Source organism: Saccopteryx leptura, chromosome 2 (genome assembly GCF_036850995.1).
Source record: "Saccopteryx leptura isolate mSacLep1 chromosome 2, mSacLep1_pri_phased_curated, whole genome shotgun sequence".
Taxonomy (NCBI): Eukaryota; Metazoa; Chordata; class Mammalia; order Chiroptera; family Emballonuridae; genus Saccopteryx; species Saccopteryx leptura.
Window position 1 is genome coordinate 38,915,177 of NC_089504.1, and position 14,714 is coordinate 38,929,890.

A 14,714-nucleotide genomic window follows, 5' to 3' on the forward strand; every position below is an offset into this window, starting at 1 on the left:
ATGGATGGGAGGTGTGTGTGATAGTTTTTAGACTGGCTCAGGGTCTCACCTGATTGGCCGTGGCTGAAAAGTTTGTCCTGGGAGGAGGCTCCATCTGGCATTCTCGGTCCTAGAGAACAAAGACAACAGGAAACCTACAGAAAGCCCTTAGCTCCTTCTCATTTAACTCAACAGTATATCCATGGGTGAAGCTTTTCTGTTGAAGCTGAGGGTGGGGTGGGATACAGAGCTGAGAAAGCAAAGAGGGCCAGGGCCAGAGCCAGGGAAGTAAAAAGGACCAAATAATACAGTGAAGGCCTACATTTTCCATCCAAGCTTCCTTCAAAAGAAGCCTAAGCTAGACAGCAAGCCTAAGTGTAGCCAGCTTGTGCCAGTTTCAACCAACACAAACTCCAAGTGGAGGACAGACAGATCTGCAAGAAATCAGGCCGATGCCCAGCCTCCAGACGCAGGACACAGAGGTCAACCTCTGACAGGCCACTGGGCTAATTAATATCCCTCACCCTGAGCAGTCTTCTTAATACTGGGATCTCTGGTTTCACCAGGAAAATGTGCCCCCTCTCCCTATTGTGTGTCACCCAGATTACCAAATGTCAGCATAGGGACTTACAGAGGGTGATTAAGAACTTCCAAAAACACACCCTGTAGACCTCTGCCCACTCACAGATTCATTATGTTGAATACTGCCTTATACATGTGAGTCTCTCACCTGAAATCCTGAGCGGTTCTTCAGCCTGGTACTCAGGGTTATCCATATTTATGAGCCACGAAACTTTTCTAGTCTTTTCCAGCTAGTCTATCACAGAGACTATCAACTTTGGCCAAGCTGGCTCTTAGCCCCATCTTCCTGGCACATTCTAGCCTCCTGTCTCTTCCCCCGTCCTGAACTCTTCTTCAAGGCCAATTCAAGTTTCACTGTCTCAGTGGAGGGTTTCAGTCTCCTTGTTACTTCCTCTGAACTCCTGCCCAGATGACTTACAGGGACTGAACACACGCTCCCTGCTCTCCTTGGAAAGAGTAGCCATGGCATCTACTCTGTCATCCTGCCAGGCTGCTGGGGCTGGGGTTAGGTCTGCTTCTTTCCTCCCATGCACAGTGCAGAGTTGGGAGGTAAAGGGGCCGGGGGGGGGAGGGGCTGCTCTACCCGGAGAGGATTGTTGAACGTCTGTGAGGCTCTCTCGCTGAAGTTGAACTGGTTGGTGAGCTTTTGCTCCTTGGGCTGCTTAGGAGTCATCAATTCTTCTTCAGTCACTTTGTCAGCTGCCTGGGGGGGGGGGGGGGGAAGACCCACAGGACCAGAACTCAGCCATGAGAAAAAGGTGGTAGGGAATTGGGAGTGGGGAGAAATCATGTTCTGGAGTAGGATGGCAGTGAGAGAGGGCGATGATGCCAGAGGCATTGGCACCTGCAGCCTCTACCCTCTCACTTTCAGCTCCCACCCGCAATGAGTCAGTCCTAAAGCCTCCATCCACAGCTGACGCGGGAAGGGGCAGGCTGGAGAGCAATACTATCCTGTACCTCAGCTGCAGGCATATCTGTTTGACTCCCAGCTTCAGCTTCTGCTTCCTTGGGTTCTTCTTCTTCTTCATGGACCTCTGTTTCTGCAAACAGCAACTTGGCAGACTCCTGAGAACCTTGGTAGGATATTGCTGTTGAGCTCAAAGTCCAGGCCCACTTCCCCGTCCCCTGGCAGGGCAGGCCTTCTAGGTTGCTGCCCTACTAAACCCGCCTGCTCCAGGGTTCTCCTTGGCCTGAGCCTCATGGGTTAGCTCCCAGACCTATCCAGGGCAGCCAGCTGTTGGATTTTATATAAGTAGATACTCTGCAAATTTCTGGCTTAGCAATCTACTCCCTAGAGTGACCAGAGAAAGGGGACCAGGCTGCAGCCTCAGGCCGGCCTAGAGGCCTACCTGCTACTAACTCATCACGGTAGTGCTGCCGCCGTCCTTCATCCGAGTCTTTGGGGATCAGGTTCCCAACCTGCGTGTAGTGAACTGCCAGTTGGTTTACAAAGCCAATAAGCTTATATGTGCCTTCCTAAGAAAAGAGGGGGCTGAGTCAGACCGGGGTCCTCAAAAGGGCTGGAGTCAGAATGTAGTTGCCTTCATTCTCTAAGGCCTAAGACAATCCAACTATTAACAGAACTATAACTCACCATATCCTCAGTTAGCCTGAAGTTTTCATTGCATTCCAGGTAAAGAAGAGGAGGAAAATGGAATAATGTTTATTTTCTTTGAATTTCTCATTAAGATATATATATTTCTTAAATTTTGTGTGTGTGTGTGTGTGTGTGTGTGTGTGTGTGTGTGTGTGTGTGTGTGACAGAGATGGAGAGAGACAGAGAGAGGGTCAGAAAGGGACAGACAGACAAGAAGGGAGAGATGAGAAGCATGAATTCTTCATTGCGGCTCCTTAGTCTCTTTAATTGTTCATTGATTGCTTTCTCATATGTGCCTTGACCAGGGGGCTACAGCAAAGCAAGTGACCCCTTGTTCAAGCCAGAGACCTTGGGTTTCAAGCCAGCGACATTTGGGCTAAAGCCAGCGACCATGGGGTTATGTCTATGATCCCATGCTCAAGCCAGATGAGCCCGTTGTCAAGCTGGTGACCTTGGGGTTTTGAACCTGGGTCCTCTGCATCCCAGTCCGATGCTCTATCCACCATGCCACTGCCTGGTCAGGCTAAAGATATATTTTTAAATGCTTTCTTTTTCCAGCTTTAAGCAGTTCTGGATTTACCTATCTTGCTGGCTCCCACATCTATGCCAAGGGATCCTGACTCACCTGTTTCACCACACACCTCAGGTCATACATAGTCACCACCCCAGGGCAGGTCACACAGTCATCAAACATACCCGGCCTGGTCTTCTCTCCAATGCACTCAGTGGATGGCAGGACTGGACAAAGCCTCAGAAACACCAAGTCCCCAGTTCCCCTGTTCCATATAAGAGGACCACAGAAATCTAGAAGAAGTTGGAGCTTGGCACTTGTTCAGGTCACACAGTAAATGAGAAGCAAGGCTAAGCTTAAAGGTGAAACCACCTGGTTCATCCCTTCTTCAACATCATTTTTGAATAGACACAATGTACCTACAGAGGAAACCAGCCCATGGGCTCCAGCTGTACCAGACCCACCTGCCCCTGAAAGGCTGAAAAGATCACTATTTCTGCACAGAAGTTGGGAAGCTCTGTCTTAAAAATTCACCACAAAACCTTTCCTCTCTCAGTAACTTGGATGGGGCAATGCGACAGCGCTGTGGCTAAGAGTAGGGTCTGTGAAAGTAGGCAGAATTGAACTCAAATCCTGATTCTTCCTCTATTATCCATAGGACCTTGGACTTCACCACTCCATGCTTTAATTTACCCATGTGTAAAATGAGGGTAATAATACTTAATTTTCAGGATAATTGAAAATAATAAAAACGGCCCTGGCCGGTGGCTCAGCGGTAGAGCGTCGGCCTGGCGTGTGGGGGACCCGGGTTTGATTCCCGGCCAGGGCACATAGGAGAAGCGCCCATTTGCTTCTCCACCCCCCCCTCCTTCCTCTCTGTCTCTCTCTTCCCCTCCCGCAGCCAAGGCTCCATTGGAGCAAAGATGGCCCGGGCGCTGGGGATGGCTCCTTGGCCTCTGCCCCAGGCGCTAGAGTGGCTCTGGTCACAGCAGAGCGACGTCCCGGAGGGGCAGAGCATCACCCCCTGGTGGGCAGAGCGTCGCCCCTGGTGGGCATGCCGGGTGGATCCTGGTCGGGCGCATGCGGGAGTCTGTCTGACTGTCTCTCCCTGTTTCCAGCTTCAGAAAAATACAAAAAACAAAACAAACAAAAAAACAAAACAACTTGAAAATAATAAAAACAATCTGTTAACATAGTATCTGACACATAATAAGTGCTCAATAAAAATAGTAACTATTATTATGATGATGGAGATTCTCATGGGAACCATACAGTTGTCATTTGAGATTTTATCTCTACTCTGTCCCCACCAGTGACTAGGGATAGAATTCCTTTTTAGTTTAGGGATGGAATTCAGACTCCATTGTTCTATGAAAAAAGAAGAGCCATGCCTAGATCTGAACCATCTGCCTCCCCACTCCAGAACTTCAAGGTTATATAGTAGCTTTGGAGATCTAAAGCTCTTGAATCTCAGTGAAGGACCAATGAGATGGAGCCCAGCTCTGTGGGAGGATGCCAGGCGGGCCTGGGAGGCTGTTAGAAGGTTGGGTAAGGTGAGCTTATCTGGGAGTTTAGGGCTACTCAGTTGGAAGTTGACTCAAAGGATTTTTTTCTGATAAGGAGGCTTCCCAGAGAGCAAGAGCAGTACACTGACACCCACAAGGGAGCGACAATCCTCTGTCTGTAGCAAGCCTCCCATGGCCAGCACACCGAATCCTAGAGACCTTCTTTCAAATGTCAGAAGTACAGGAGCCCACAGAGTGCACCACACTCCAGTATAAGCCCATGGAGGGCAAGGCAGCTTCCTTCTGCCCCTTTATGGGCTGCCCAAGGGAGGCCGTTAGCACAACTCAGGAATGAAACCTCCCAGGAACTATAACTATATCTGTAATTGCTCCAACCTCTTTGTGAAGGGACCGAATACTTAATCTGAAATAAGAAGCAGTGTGTTCGAGAAACTGTTCAAAACAAATGTTCATAGCAGCATTGTTCATGATAGCCAAAAGGCAAAAACAATCTAAATTTCTATCAACTTATGAATTGATAAAATACGACATCTTTATACAATGAAAAATTTGACAATAAAAAGAAATGAAGTATGGATACATATTACAACATGGACGAACCTTAACCACTTGCTAAGCGAAAAAAGCCAGTCAAAAAGACCACCTATTGCATAATTGCTTTTATAGAAAATGTTTAAAACAGGCAAATGTATAGAGATGAAAAATGTACCCGTAGTAACCTAAGGATGGAAGGGATGGAGGAGTAGGGAGTGACAGCTAAAAAATACAGGGGTTCTTCTGGGGAAAGTGAAATGTTCTAAAATTGATGGTGGTGATAGTTGCACAAACTGTAAATATCCTAAAATCTATTGGATTGTACACTTGAAATGAGTGATTATATGATATGTGAATTATATCTCAATAAAACTGTTTTGTTATTTATTTACTTATTTTTATTTTTTGTGACAGAAACAGAGAGAGGGACAGATAGAGACAGACAGACAGGAAGGGAGAGATATGAGAAGCATCAACTCTCTTGCAGCACCTTAGTTGTTTATTGATTGCTTTCTCATAGGTGCCTTGACTGGGGGGCTTTAGCAGACCAAGGGATCTCTTGCTCAAGCCAGAGACCTTGGGCTCAAGCTGGTGAGCCTTGCTCAAACCAGATGAGCCCGTGCTCAAGCTGGCAACTTCAGGGTTTCGAACCTGGGTCCTTCACGTCTCACTCCGATGCTTTATCCACTGTGCCACCACCCGGTCAGGCTTGTTTTTTTTTTTGGTTGTTTGTTTTTGTTTTTTACAGAGGCAGAGATAGACAGGGACAGACAGACAGGAACAGAGAGAGATGAGAAGCATCAATCATTAGTTTCTCGTTGTGCATTGCGACTTCTTAGTTGTTCATTGATTGCTTTCTCATATGTGCCTTGACCGTGGGCCTTCAGCAGACCGAGTAACCCCCTGCTGGAGCCAGCGACCTTGGGTCCAAGCCAGTGAGCTTTTTGCTCAAACCAGATGAGCCCACGCTCAAGCTGGCGACCTTGGGGTCTCGAACCTGGATCCTTCCGCATCCCAGTTCAACGCTCTATCCACTGCGCCACCGCCTGGTCAGGCATTGTTTTGTTTTTTAAAGAAAGAAACTATTAATAGTGGTGGTCTCCAGGGAAAGGGACAGGGTGCGGGGAGGTTTAATTAATTATCATTATTCTTTTGATTCTTGAAATTTGTACCAGGGGTTTCTATTATATATTCAGAATAATTATATATACTTAAAGAAGCAGTATAATGTTGCTTTGGAGTTAAAGTCGTTCAAATCTTGTTTTGAATCCCAGCTATGCAACTTTTATAATTTGTTTTATCTAGTTTAATCTCAGCTTCCAAAAAATAAAGATAAAAATAGGTCCTATAGCAAAGAAAACTAAGGATTATTTGAGATATGGTATGTAAAAGGTCTAATATAGGACCTAAGCATGAAACAAATAAATCTTAAGATAATAAAATTTAAAAAAACACACTTCCGGCCCTAGCCAGTTGGCTCAGTGGTAGAGCATCGGTCCAGCATGTGAAAGTCCTGGGTTCGATTCCCAGCCAGGGCACACAGGAGAAGCACCCATCTGCTTCTCCAGCCTTCCCTCTCTTCTTCCTCTCTATCTCTCTCTTCCTCTCCCACAGCCAAGGCACCACTGGAGCAAAGTTGGCCTGAGCACTGAGGACAGCTCCATGGCCTCCACCTCAGGCGCTAGAATGGTTCTTGTTACAGCAAAGCAATGCCCCAGATGGGCCAAGCATCGCCCCCTGGTGGGCATGCTGGTTGGATCCCGGTAGGGAGCATGTGGAAGTCTGACTGCCTCCTGGCTTCTAACTTTGGAAAAATACACACACACACACACACACACACACACACACACACACACACACACACACACAACTTCCACCTCAGCCCAAATTGTACTTGAAAATTTTCTTCAGATAGTACTCCTAGAAGATGACTTTGCTATGGCTGAAACAGCGTTGTCCCCCTTAAAGATGTGCCACTTATGTCTACTAAGTGAGAAGTGCTTATACCACATGTACTAAGGGAAGGACATGATAGAGTCAGCTGTCTCCCTGAATGTGATATCAAGAGACATTGAGAACAGCCTACTGGGGCTTCCTCCCAGGCAGAAATGATGGGGGAAAGGGCAGTTAGTTCCTTGTCTGGAGGGAAGTCTGTATTCCACCCAGTTGTCTGGCTAGAAGACCATCTAGCTTCCAAAGACCCAATAGTTGCTATTAATAGAAAACATGTTATACGTATTAGAAAGTATTTTTCTAACCAAATGTCTGACTTTAGGATTCTTGAAAAGAGTGGCTCTGCAGGGCACTTAACACAAAGCAATTAGCAAGCCTGCAAGGAAGATTTATAAAGAAATTTTAGTGCCCTGGTCAGTTAGCTTAGTCAGTTAAGAGCATCACCCGGAAATGACAAGGTTGCATGTTCAATCCCTGGTCAGTGCATACATAAGAAGCAACCAATGAATGCATGACTGAGTGGAACAACAAATTAATGCTTTCCTTCCCCCTCCCCTCTCTCTCCTTTCTTCTCTCTGTCTCTAAAAAATAAATAAATAAAAAATTAAGCCCTGGCCAGATAGCTTGGTTGGTTGAAATGTCATCCCCAAGCGCAGAGGTCGACAGTTACATTCCTCAGTCAGGGCACATACAGAAGCAGCTCGATGTTCCTGTCTCTCTCTCCTGACTCTCTTTCAAAAAAGAATTTTTGTTTTCAAAAATCTCTGGGAAACTTCATGTAAAATCTTAGAGTTCCAGCCAAAAGCCTCAGTTTAAAGGTAATCTCTCTAACAGCCAAGAGGTTTTGCAATGCAGCAAGTCACTGCCAGCCAAGGAGCACCTAGCAGCAACTGTCCCAGAGGGGATGACTTACTTTAAAGCTGTACCTCACGATATTCTGGGGTGCATGTGGGTTGTTGGCTGTAAGAATTCGGGTGAACTCCTCCTTTAGCTCCTAAGGAAAAAAATCCCAAGAGGGTCATACATGGAGAGCCCCCAACCCCCTCTGAGGCTTGGGAGGACCCCCCAGGATGTCAACAGACATCTCATGCCCAGGTTCTGTGCAGGCTCCTAATCAGTACTATGGAAGAACACACTCTCAGGCGTGAGGAGGTAGACAGAGTAAAAGTAGGATGCTACTTACTCACCGCATCAGTCAACTCCAACTGGTCAGAGGGTTTGACCATGGCTTTGGACTGGGCCCATTCATCTGCCCCTTCCCCTACTTCAGTCCCCAAATCTTCATCCTGGACAAAAATCTCATGTGAGGATCACGAATGTAGGATCTGCTTGGACAAGTGAGCATTCTACAGGAAGCTCCTTCATTCAGAAATTCCAGGAGCCAAGCTCTTCCCTGATATATAAAATACAAAATGTATAACAGACTACTCATGAAAAAGTCCAAAGGAACTACTCAGGACAGAGTTCTCATTGCCTGAAAGATCAAGGCCATCCCAGCCCTGGGGGTCAGGGCTTAGCTGGGACATTGTGGTGGGCCTTTGGCTCCCGTAGTGCACCAGAAAAACTGGCTCCTCCCTAGTGCCTCCCACACAGCCTGGAAGCTGATGGCCAGTATCAGCTGCCAGCGATAGGGCATTATGCATTATGAAAGGATGCCCAGCTGTTCTTTCAACTTTCATTCATATTTTACCTTCCAATTTGCCACCTTAAATTTAATCTCACAGCAATGTTCTCAGTCCTTAGTCACTTTAAGCCTCACAATCCCATCTGATCCTTGGAGCAAAAAAAATCAAGGACTAGAAGTCTTTCCTTTCCCTGATAGACAGTTAAACACCATGCCAATGTGCCCACGACAAAGTAACAATATTCACTGTCACAAGCAATTAGATATGTACAAAATAAAATGATGCAGTTTTCATGATAAAACCTGTAAAAACTAAAAAACAACAAGAACAAAAAAGCCAAATGAAAATAAAACCAACCAAACAAAGCTAATAGACAGTGTTGGTGAGGTTGTAAGAAAACGGGCACCCATAAATTAGCACTACCTTTCTAAAGAGCTATTTGGAGATATTTACCAAAAGCCTAATAAGTGTTTATACTCTTTGACTCAGATTTCTATGCATAGAAATTTATATTAAAGAGATAACTAAAGGTATGTCCAAAGATGTAAATGCCTGAATGTTTGTTGGAGAATTGACTGTAATAGTGGAAAAAAAGGAACATGTAAATGCACAACGAGTGAGGCCTGGTTGAACTGATTATGCCATGGTCTTAAGGAACATATGCTAAAATACTATATAGTAATTTTAAAAGATGTCATAAAAGTATATTTATTGATATGAAAATTATTCTAAATATTTATATATCATGTAAAAAAGCAGATTATACAATAACATATACAGTTGGAAATTCCATTTAAAAATAAATATATGTAATTTTTTATATATGCATAGAAATATCTGGGAGGATATAATATTACAATATTAACTAAGAGGTTTCCAGGGGTGGTAGTTTAAGAGTGATTTTAATGTTCTTTTTGCTAATTTGAATTTTCTAAAAAATATATAGCTGCTATTTCCAAGAGAAAAAGTGTTATTAGCCTCTTGCTGAGAGATGGTGGTGATTTCAGTACTTACTCTCTTCCTGGCTCCTCTGCCCACAGCGAGGCTCTGAAAGAATGGAAACAGAGGGTAAATCACATTAAATTCTCCATGGGGATATCAGAAACACTATCATTGGGAGGCTTCTGCCCAGGGACCTTGCAGAGAAGGGACATTGAGCTTCATTGTCACAAAAATAGTCCTCCCACTGGCAACATGTGCTTCTTAGCCCAGCCAAGGAGGTCCTGTATCTGAGGCAACCCCATTCCACCTTCAGTAGGACTGAACCATTCAGAGCAACCAGGTAACTTAGCACTGGGCATGTGTTATTTGCATCATTTTTTATTTTTATTTTTTTTGTACACAGGGAGAGAGTCAGAGAGAGCAATATATAGGGATGGAGAGAGATGAGAAGCATCAATTATCAGTTTTTTGTTGCGACACCTTAGTTGTTCATTGACTGCTTTCTCATATGTGCCTTGACCACGGGCCTTCAGCAGACCTAGTAACCCTTTGCTCAAGCCAGCGACCTTGGGTCCAAGCTGGTGAACTTTTTTTTTTTTTTTTTCTCAAGCCAGATGAGCCCACACTCAAGCTGGCAACCTTGGGGTCTTGAACCTGGGTCCTCTGCATCCCAGTCCGACACTCTATCCACTGCACCACTGCTTGGTCAGGCAATTTGCAACATTTTTTTTTTTTGCAACATTTTTTAAAAGCATATTTTAAGTGCTCAGCTCTGTAGTAGGCATTAAGAGATTTTAAGGGCAGATTATTTCCTAAACATTTCTTTGGGGTGAATGTTAAGTTCTTTACAAGCAAGTAGTTTGTTTTGTACACTGCTGTCTCATAATACAGTAGGTGTTCAAAAATACTTGTTGAATAAATGAATGAGTGCCATCAATCCCATCAGCAATCATGATCCTGGGAAAAGTATTTTTCCTCTCCGGGCCTCAGTGTCCTCATTAGTAAAATGCACGGGATTGGATCTGATGACCTTCCAGTTCTAAATGCACAATTGTTATGTTCCCAAGAGCAGCATGCTCAATTCAACCTGATAAACATTTGTTGATCATCTATTTATGTGTCAGGTACTAACCTAAACAGTGGGACAAAGATGAAGAGGGATGAGGTCCCTATCCCAGTTTGCTCAGGGAGCATGGAGGACAGAAGAGTATGATCAATGCTTATCATTTACTCACTCGCTCCCTCCCTCACCCAGCATATGTTCCTTTGAAAGCCTGTTCTGGCCAGCTATAGAGATATGTATGCAGAGGGTGCTGTAAGAGTGCATGGAGGCACCTACCCAGCCAGAGGTGCACAAGAAAGGTTTCCAGAGGTGGCAATTTCTTAGCTGGCTATCAAAGGACAACTAGGGTGTCCAGGTAGAGAAAATGTTTTTCAGAAGGGCTTTTCAGAAGAACTCAGTATGTACAACAACAAGAGAACAGTGACAGAGACAGTAAAATGTTCTACCAAACAAACAAAAACCCTGCAGTATCTATACAGAACAATAGGTGTTTCAGATAATCAAACAAGAAGATCAGTGAAGGCTGGAAATGTGGGAGCAGAGCTCTTAGAAAAAGCGTCTAAAAGGCCCATGTTGGTGGCAGCATGGCAAAGCTAAAAGGCCCATGTTGGTGGCAGCATGGCACATGGGAAAGAGACCTTTCACTGACTACCTGTGTGCTCTTGGGGAAGTCTCTGGGCCTCACTTTCCCAAATGCAAAGTGAAGGAGTTTGACTAAAGGAGCTCTTATAGCCCTTACATGATTGGGTCTGTGGGAGAGGTTTTGGTGGTGGAGGGGAGAAAGGGGACTCCAGGGCGAGAGTAGAGTATGTCTCAGCTTGAGCTGGGATTGTTGCTGGTAGGGCAGACAGCAGGATTCAGATTTCTGCCAGGTTACCAAGGTTTCCAGTGAAGGGAACCCTTCTCTGCGGCTAAGCCACACGAGCCAGAAAGTTACTTTCCTTTGAGGAGCCTCCGATCTCTACAGTAACGAGATGGAAGCACTACAATGCCCAACAGCTTTCTGGCCCACATCAGAGCACTGGAGGGCCAATCCCAACACAAACTGCCAGCCTTAAATAGAAAATGAGATCCAGTTACCACTACCCTCATAAATATGTCTGTAAAACATTTATCTGGCAATAAAAGAACTGACAAGGCAATTTGAGTATAATTGTTTTTGGCAGTTGGAAATATTTCAATTAACACACTATAAAAGCCATACTATAATAAATGCAAAACAGGCCAATGAAATCAGCTACAGCCCTGACTTCCCAACCATGGTGTAGGAGATTGAATGTCAGGCTGCCACTTTGGGCCCTTGGTCTTCCAGACGGAGACGCCTGAGACAGACAAGCCTGAATTCCTGAAAAGCTTTTGATGATTCCTCCCAGAAGCCGTCAAACCACAGGGGAAGAAAGCCCCAACTCCCTGCCCTGGCCCTCAGAAGTCTATCATCTGGCCACAAGTCTCCATTCCAGCCTGCTCTCCCACCCTTCATGTGCTAGGACTTTGAGAAGCAGTGAGGCTACTCACATTTCCTGAGCTTGGCCTATACTTTCCCACCTCTACATTTTTGCTTTTATCATTCCTTCTTCCAAGAAATGCCCTCTTCCCCTCCCCCTCTGGCTCCCACTGTCTCTGACTAACAAAACCCTACCCGACTATCCTCTGCTAGTCCTTCATCTAACCCTGGCATGTTATCACCTTTCTCCTACTCCCCTCTACTTTTCCTTTCCTCACTTTGAGCACACCTGTGCCCCCCTTCCATCACCCCCACAAGAACTGGTCAAATAGACATTCTGTTGTCTTTGGAATTTGGTCTGCAAACGGGACAGTATTATAAAAAACAAAAACAAACAAACAATACTGCAGTACAGATAGGAGGTAGCTTGGAGTGTCTAGCAAGGACGGTTCACCATTCTTGTACTATTAACCAAAGAAGGTTCTCTACTCTTGGAGAGGTCATTCTATTTGGCCAAAGAGTGATGCAGGAAGAGGAATCACCCCTGCCTCCCTGACTACCATGGTAGTCAAATTAACCCAGGTGACCAGTGGGATAATAGATGTCCCAGCTTGAACTCCTTAGAGTAGAGCATTTTTCTATTCTTTTGTTTTTGTTTTTGTTTTTGTTTTTCAGAGAGAGAGAGAGAGGGATAGACAGGGACAGACAGACAGGAACGGAGAGAGATGAGAAGCATCAATCATTAGTTTTTCATTGCGCGTTGCCACATCTTAGTTGTTCATTGATTGCTCTCTCATATGTGCCCTGACCATGAGCCTTCAGCAGACTGAGTAACCCCTTGCTGGAGCCAACAACCTTGGGTTCAAGCTGGTGGGCTTTTTGCTCAAACCAGATGAGCCCACGCTCAATCTGGTGACCTCAGGGTCACGAACCTGGGTTCTCTGCATTCCAGTCTAATGCTCTATCCACTGCGCCACCGCCTGCTCAGGCCATTTTTCTATTCTTATAGTTATAGATTTTAGTTTGAGCACCCTAAGGGCAGCAAATGGTAACAACACAGCTACCCAGTAGTCACTTCTCAGTTCTCTTACAGGAACTGACATTGCTGAGGTCTCCCTTGCTCTTTCTTGAAACTTCTCCAACTTCATTTCCATGTCACCAAACTCTCCAGTAGTTCCTCTCAATATCCTTGACCCCTCCAGGAATATATGCTAGACCCCACAGTCTTCTTATTTCACATACTCCTCCTTTGGGGAGTGTGTAAAATATTCCCACCCACAACTTCATCTCCTACCTTATGATGAAGCTCAAATACATTTCTGTAGCTTAAACTTCCCAGAATCTCACATTTAAATTGATGATACAATACTCAAACTCAACATCTTAAAAACTGACCTCATTATGTTCTTTTCCCACCCCAATCACTATATTATTTTTCCAACCCGAACTTTCATTTTTTCCCCTACTATTTCCTATCTCACGCAGTGCACCACTATCCATTTAGTCACCCAGATTGGAAATTGGGAGCCATCAAAGATACCTGCCTTTTCCTTACTCTCCCATTAGCATCATATTTCAACATCTAAAAATTCTCTTCAATATCTTTCCTAACTAGCCTCTCCAATTATACTCCTCTTAATTCAGAACCTTACTATCTATCTCTTGCCTAACTACATTTGATCTTTCTGACTCCTGTTTTTCTTTACCCTAATAATTATACCATTATCATCATTTTCAACTATTGAGTACTTACTCCGGGCCAGTCACTTACTAAGTAATTTACTTCCTTTTTAAATTATCTCATTTAATCTTCACAAACACCTTACAGGATAGAAACTTTCATTATTTGTATTTTACAGATGAGGGAACTGAGGCATAGAGAGATCAGGTAACTGACCCAACAATAACCAGGATCTGAACCCAAACTAATCACTATATACAAGTGATCTTCCTAAAAGAAATTTGATCATGTCATTCTCCTGATTTAAAGCCTCCAAAGGCTCCCCACCAGCTATAAGATAAGTCCCAAGTTCCCTAACATACCATCTACCTCATCTCTGACTCTTTTCCTCCTACAGCTGTTGAGAGGGTGTTATGAAAATAAAACTTCTGGGGCCCTGGCCAGTTGGCTCAGTGGTAGAGCGTCGGCCTGGCATGCAGGAGTCCTGGGTTTGATTCCCGGCCAGGGCACACAGGAGAAGCGCCCATCTGCTTCTCCACCCCTCCCCCTCTCCTTCTTCTCTGTCTCTCTCTTCCCCTCCCACAGCCAAGGCTCCATTGGAGCAAAGTTGGCCTGGGCACTGAGGATGGCTACATGGCCTCTGCCTCAGGCGCTAGAATGGCCCTGGTTGCAACAGAGCAACGCCCCAGATGGGCAGAGCATTGCCCCCTGGTGGGCATGCCAGGTGGATCCCGCTTGGGCGCATGCGGGAGTCTGTCTGACTGCTTCCCCGTTTCCAACTCCAGAAAAATACAAAATAAAAAAAAAAAAGAAAAGAAAAATTCTGATCAATGTAACAGATGATTATTATTGGCACCTATTAGACATTAATTTACACTTAGAACTGTTTTTGGTATATGACCCATATAATAGAATAAGCATATTTTATGTCCCTGAGCATATTTTAAAGGGTAAGAAGATCAAAAATTCTTTTTTTTCTTTTTGTATTTTTCCAAAGTGAGAAGCGGGGAAGCAGACAGACAGACTCCCACATGCATCCAACCGGGATCCACCTAGCATGCTCACCAGGGGGTGATGCTTTGCCCATCTGGGGCATTGCTCCATTCCAGTGCCTGAGGCGGAGGCTATAGAGCCATCCTTAGTGCACAGGCCAACTTTTGCTCCAATGAAACCTTGGCTGCGGGAGGGGAAGAGAGAGATAGAGAGGAGAGGGGGAAGGGTGGAAAAGCAGATGGGCACTTCTCCTGTATGCCCTGGCCAAGAATCAAACCTGGGAC

The 14,714-nt window shown here is 45.0% G+C and overlaps 1 protein-coding gene across 1 annotated transcript in view; it reads right to left on the reverse strand.

Annotated features, from left to right (window-relative positions):
• DNAI1 (dynein axonemal intermediate chain 1) overlaps positions 1 to 14,714 on the reverse strand; it is a 77,333-nt gene that overhangs the window by 33,624 nt on the left and 28,995 nt on the right. Inside the window, exons 2-8 of the mRNA XM_066367792.1 lie at positions 9,322 to 9,354; positions 7,870 to 7,968; positions 7,596 to 7,676; positions 1,911 to 2,037; positions 1,519 to 1,634; positions 1,145 to 1,264; positions 50 to 109 (exon numbers count right to left, since the gene is read on the reverse strand). Of these exons, the coding sequence (XP_066223889.1) occupies positions 50 to 109; positions 1,145 to 1,264; positions 1,519 to 1,634; positions 1,911 to 2,037; positions 7,596 to 7,676; positions 7,870 to 7,968; positions 9,322 to 9,354 (636 nt within the window). The remainder of the gene's footprint in view (positions 1 to 49; positions 110 to 1,144; positions 1,265 to 1,518; positions 1,635 to 1,910; positions 2,038 to 7,595; positions 7,677 to 7,869; positions 7,969 to 9,321; positions 9,355 to 14,714) is intronic.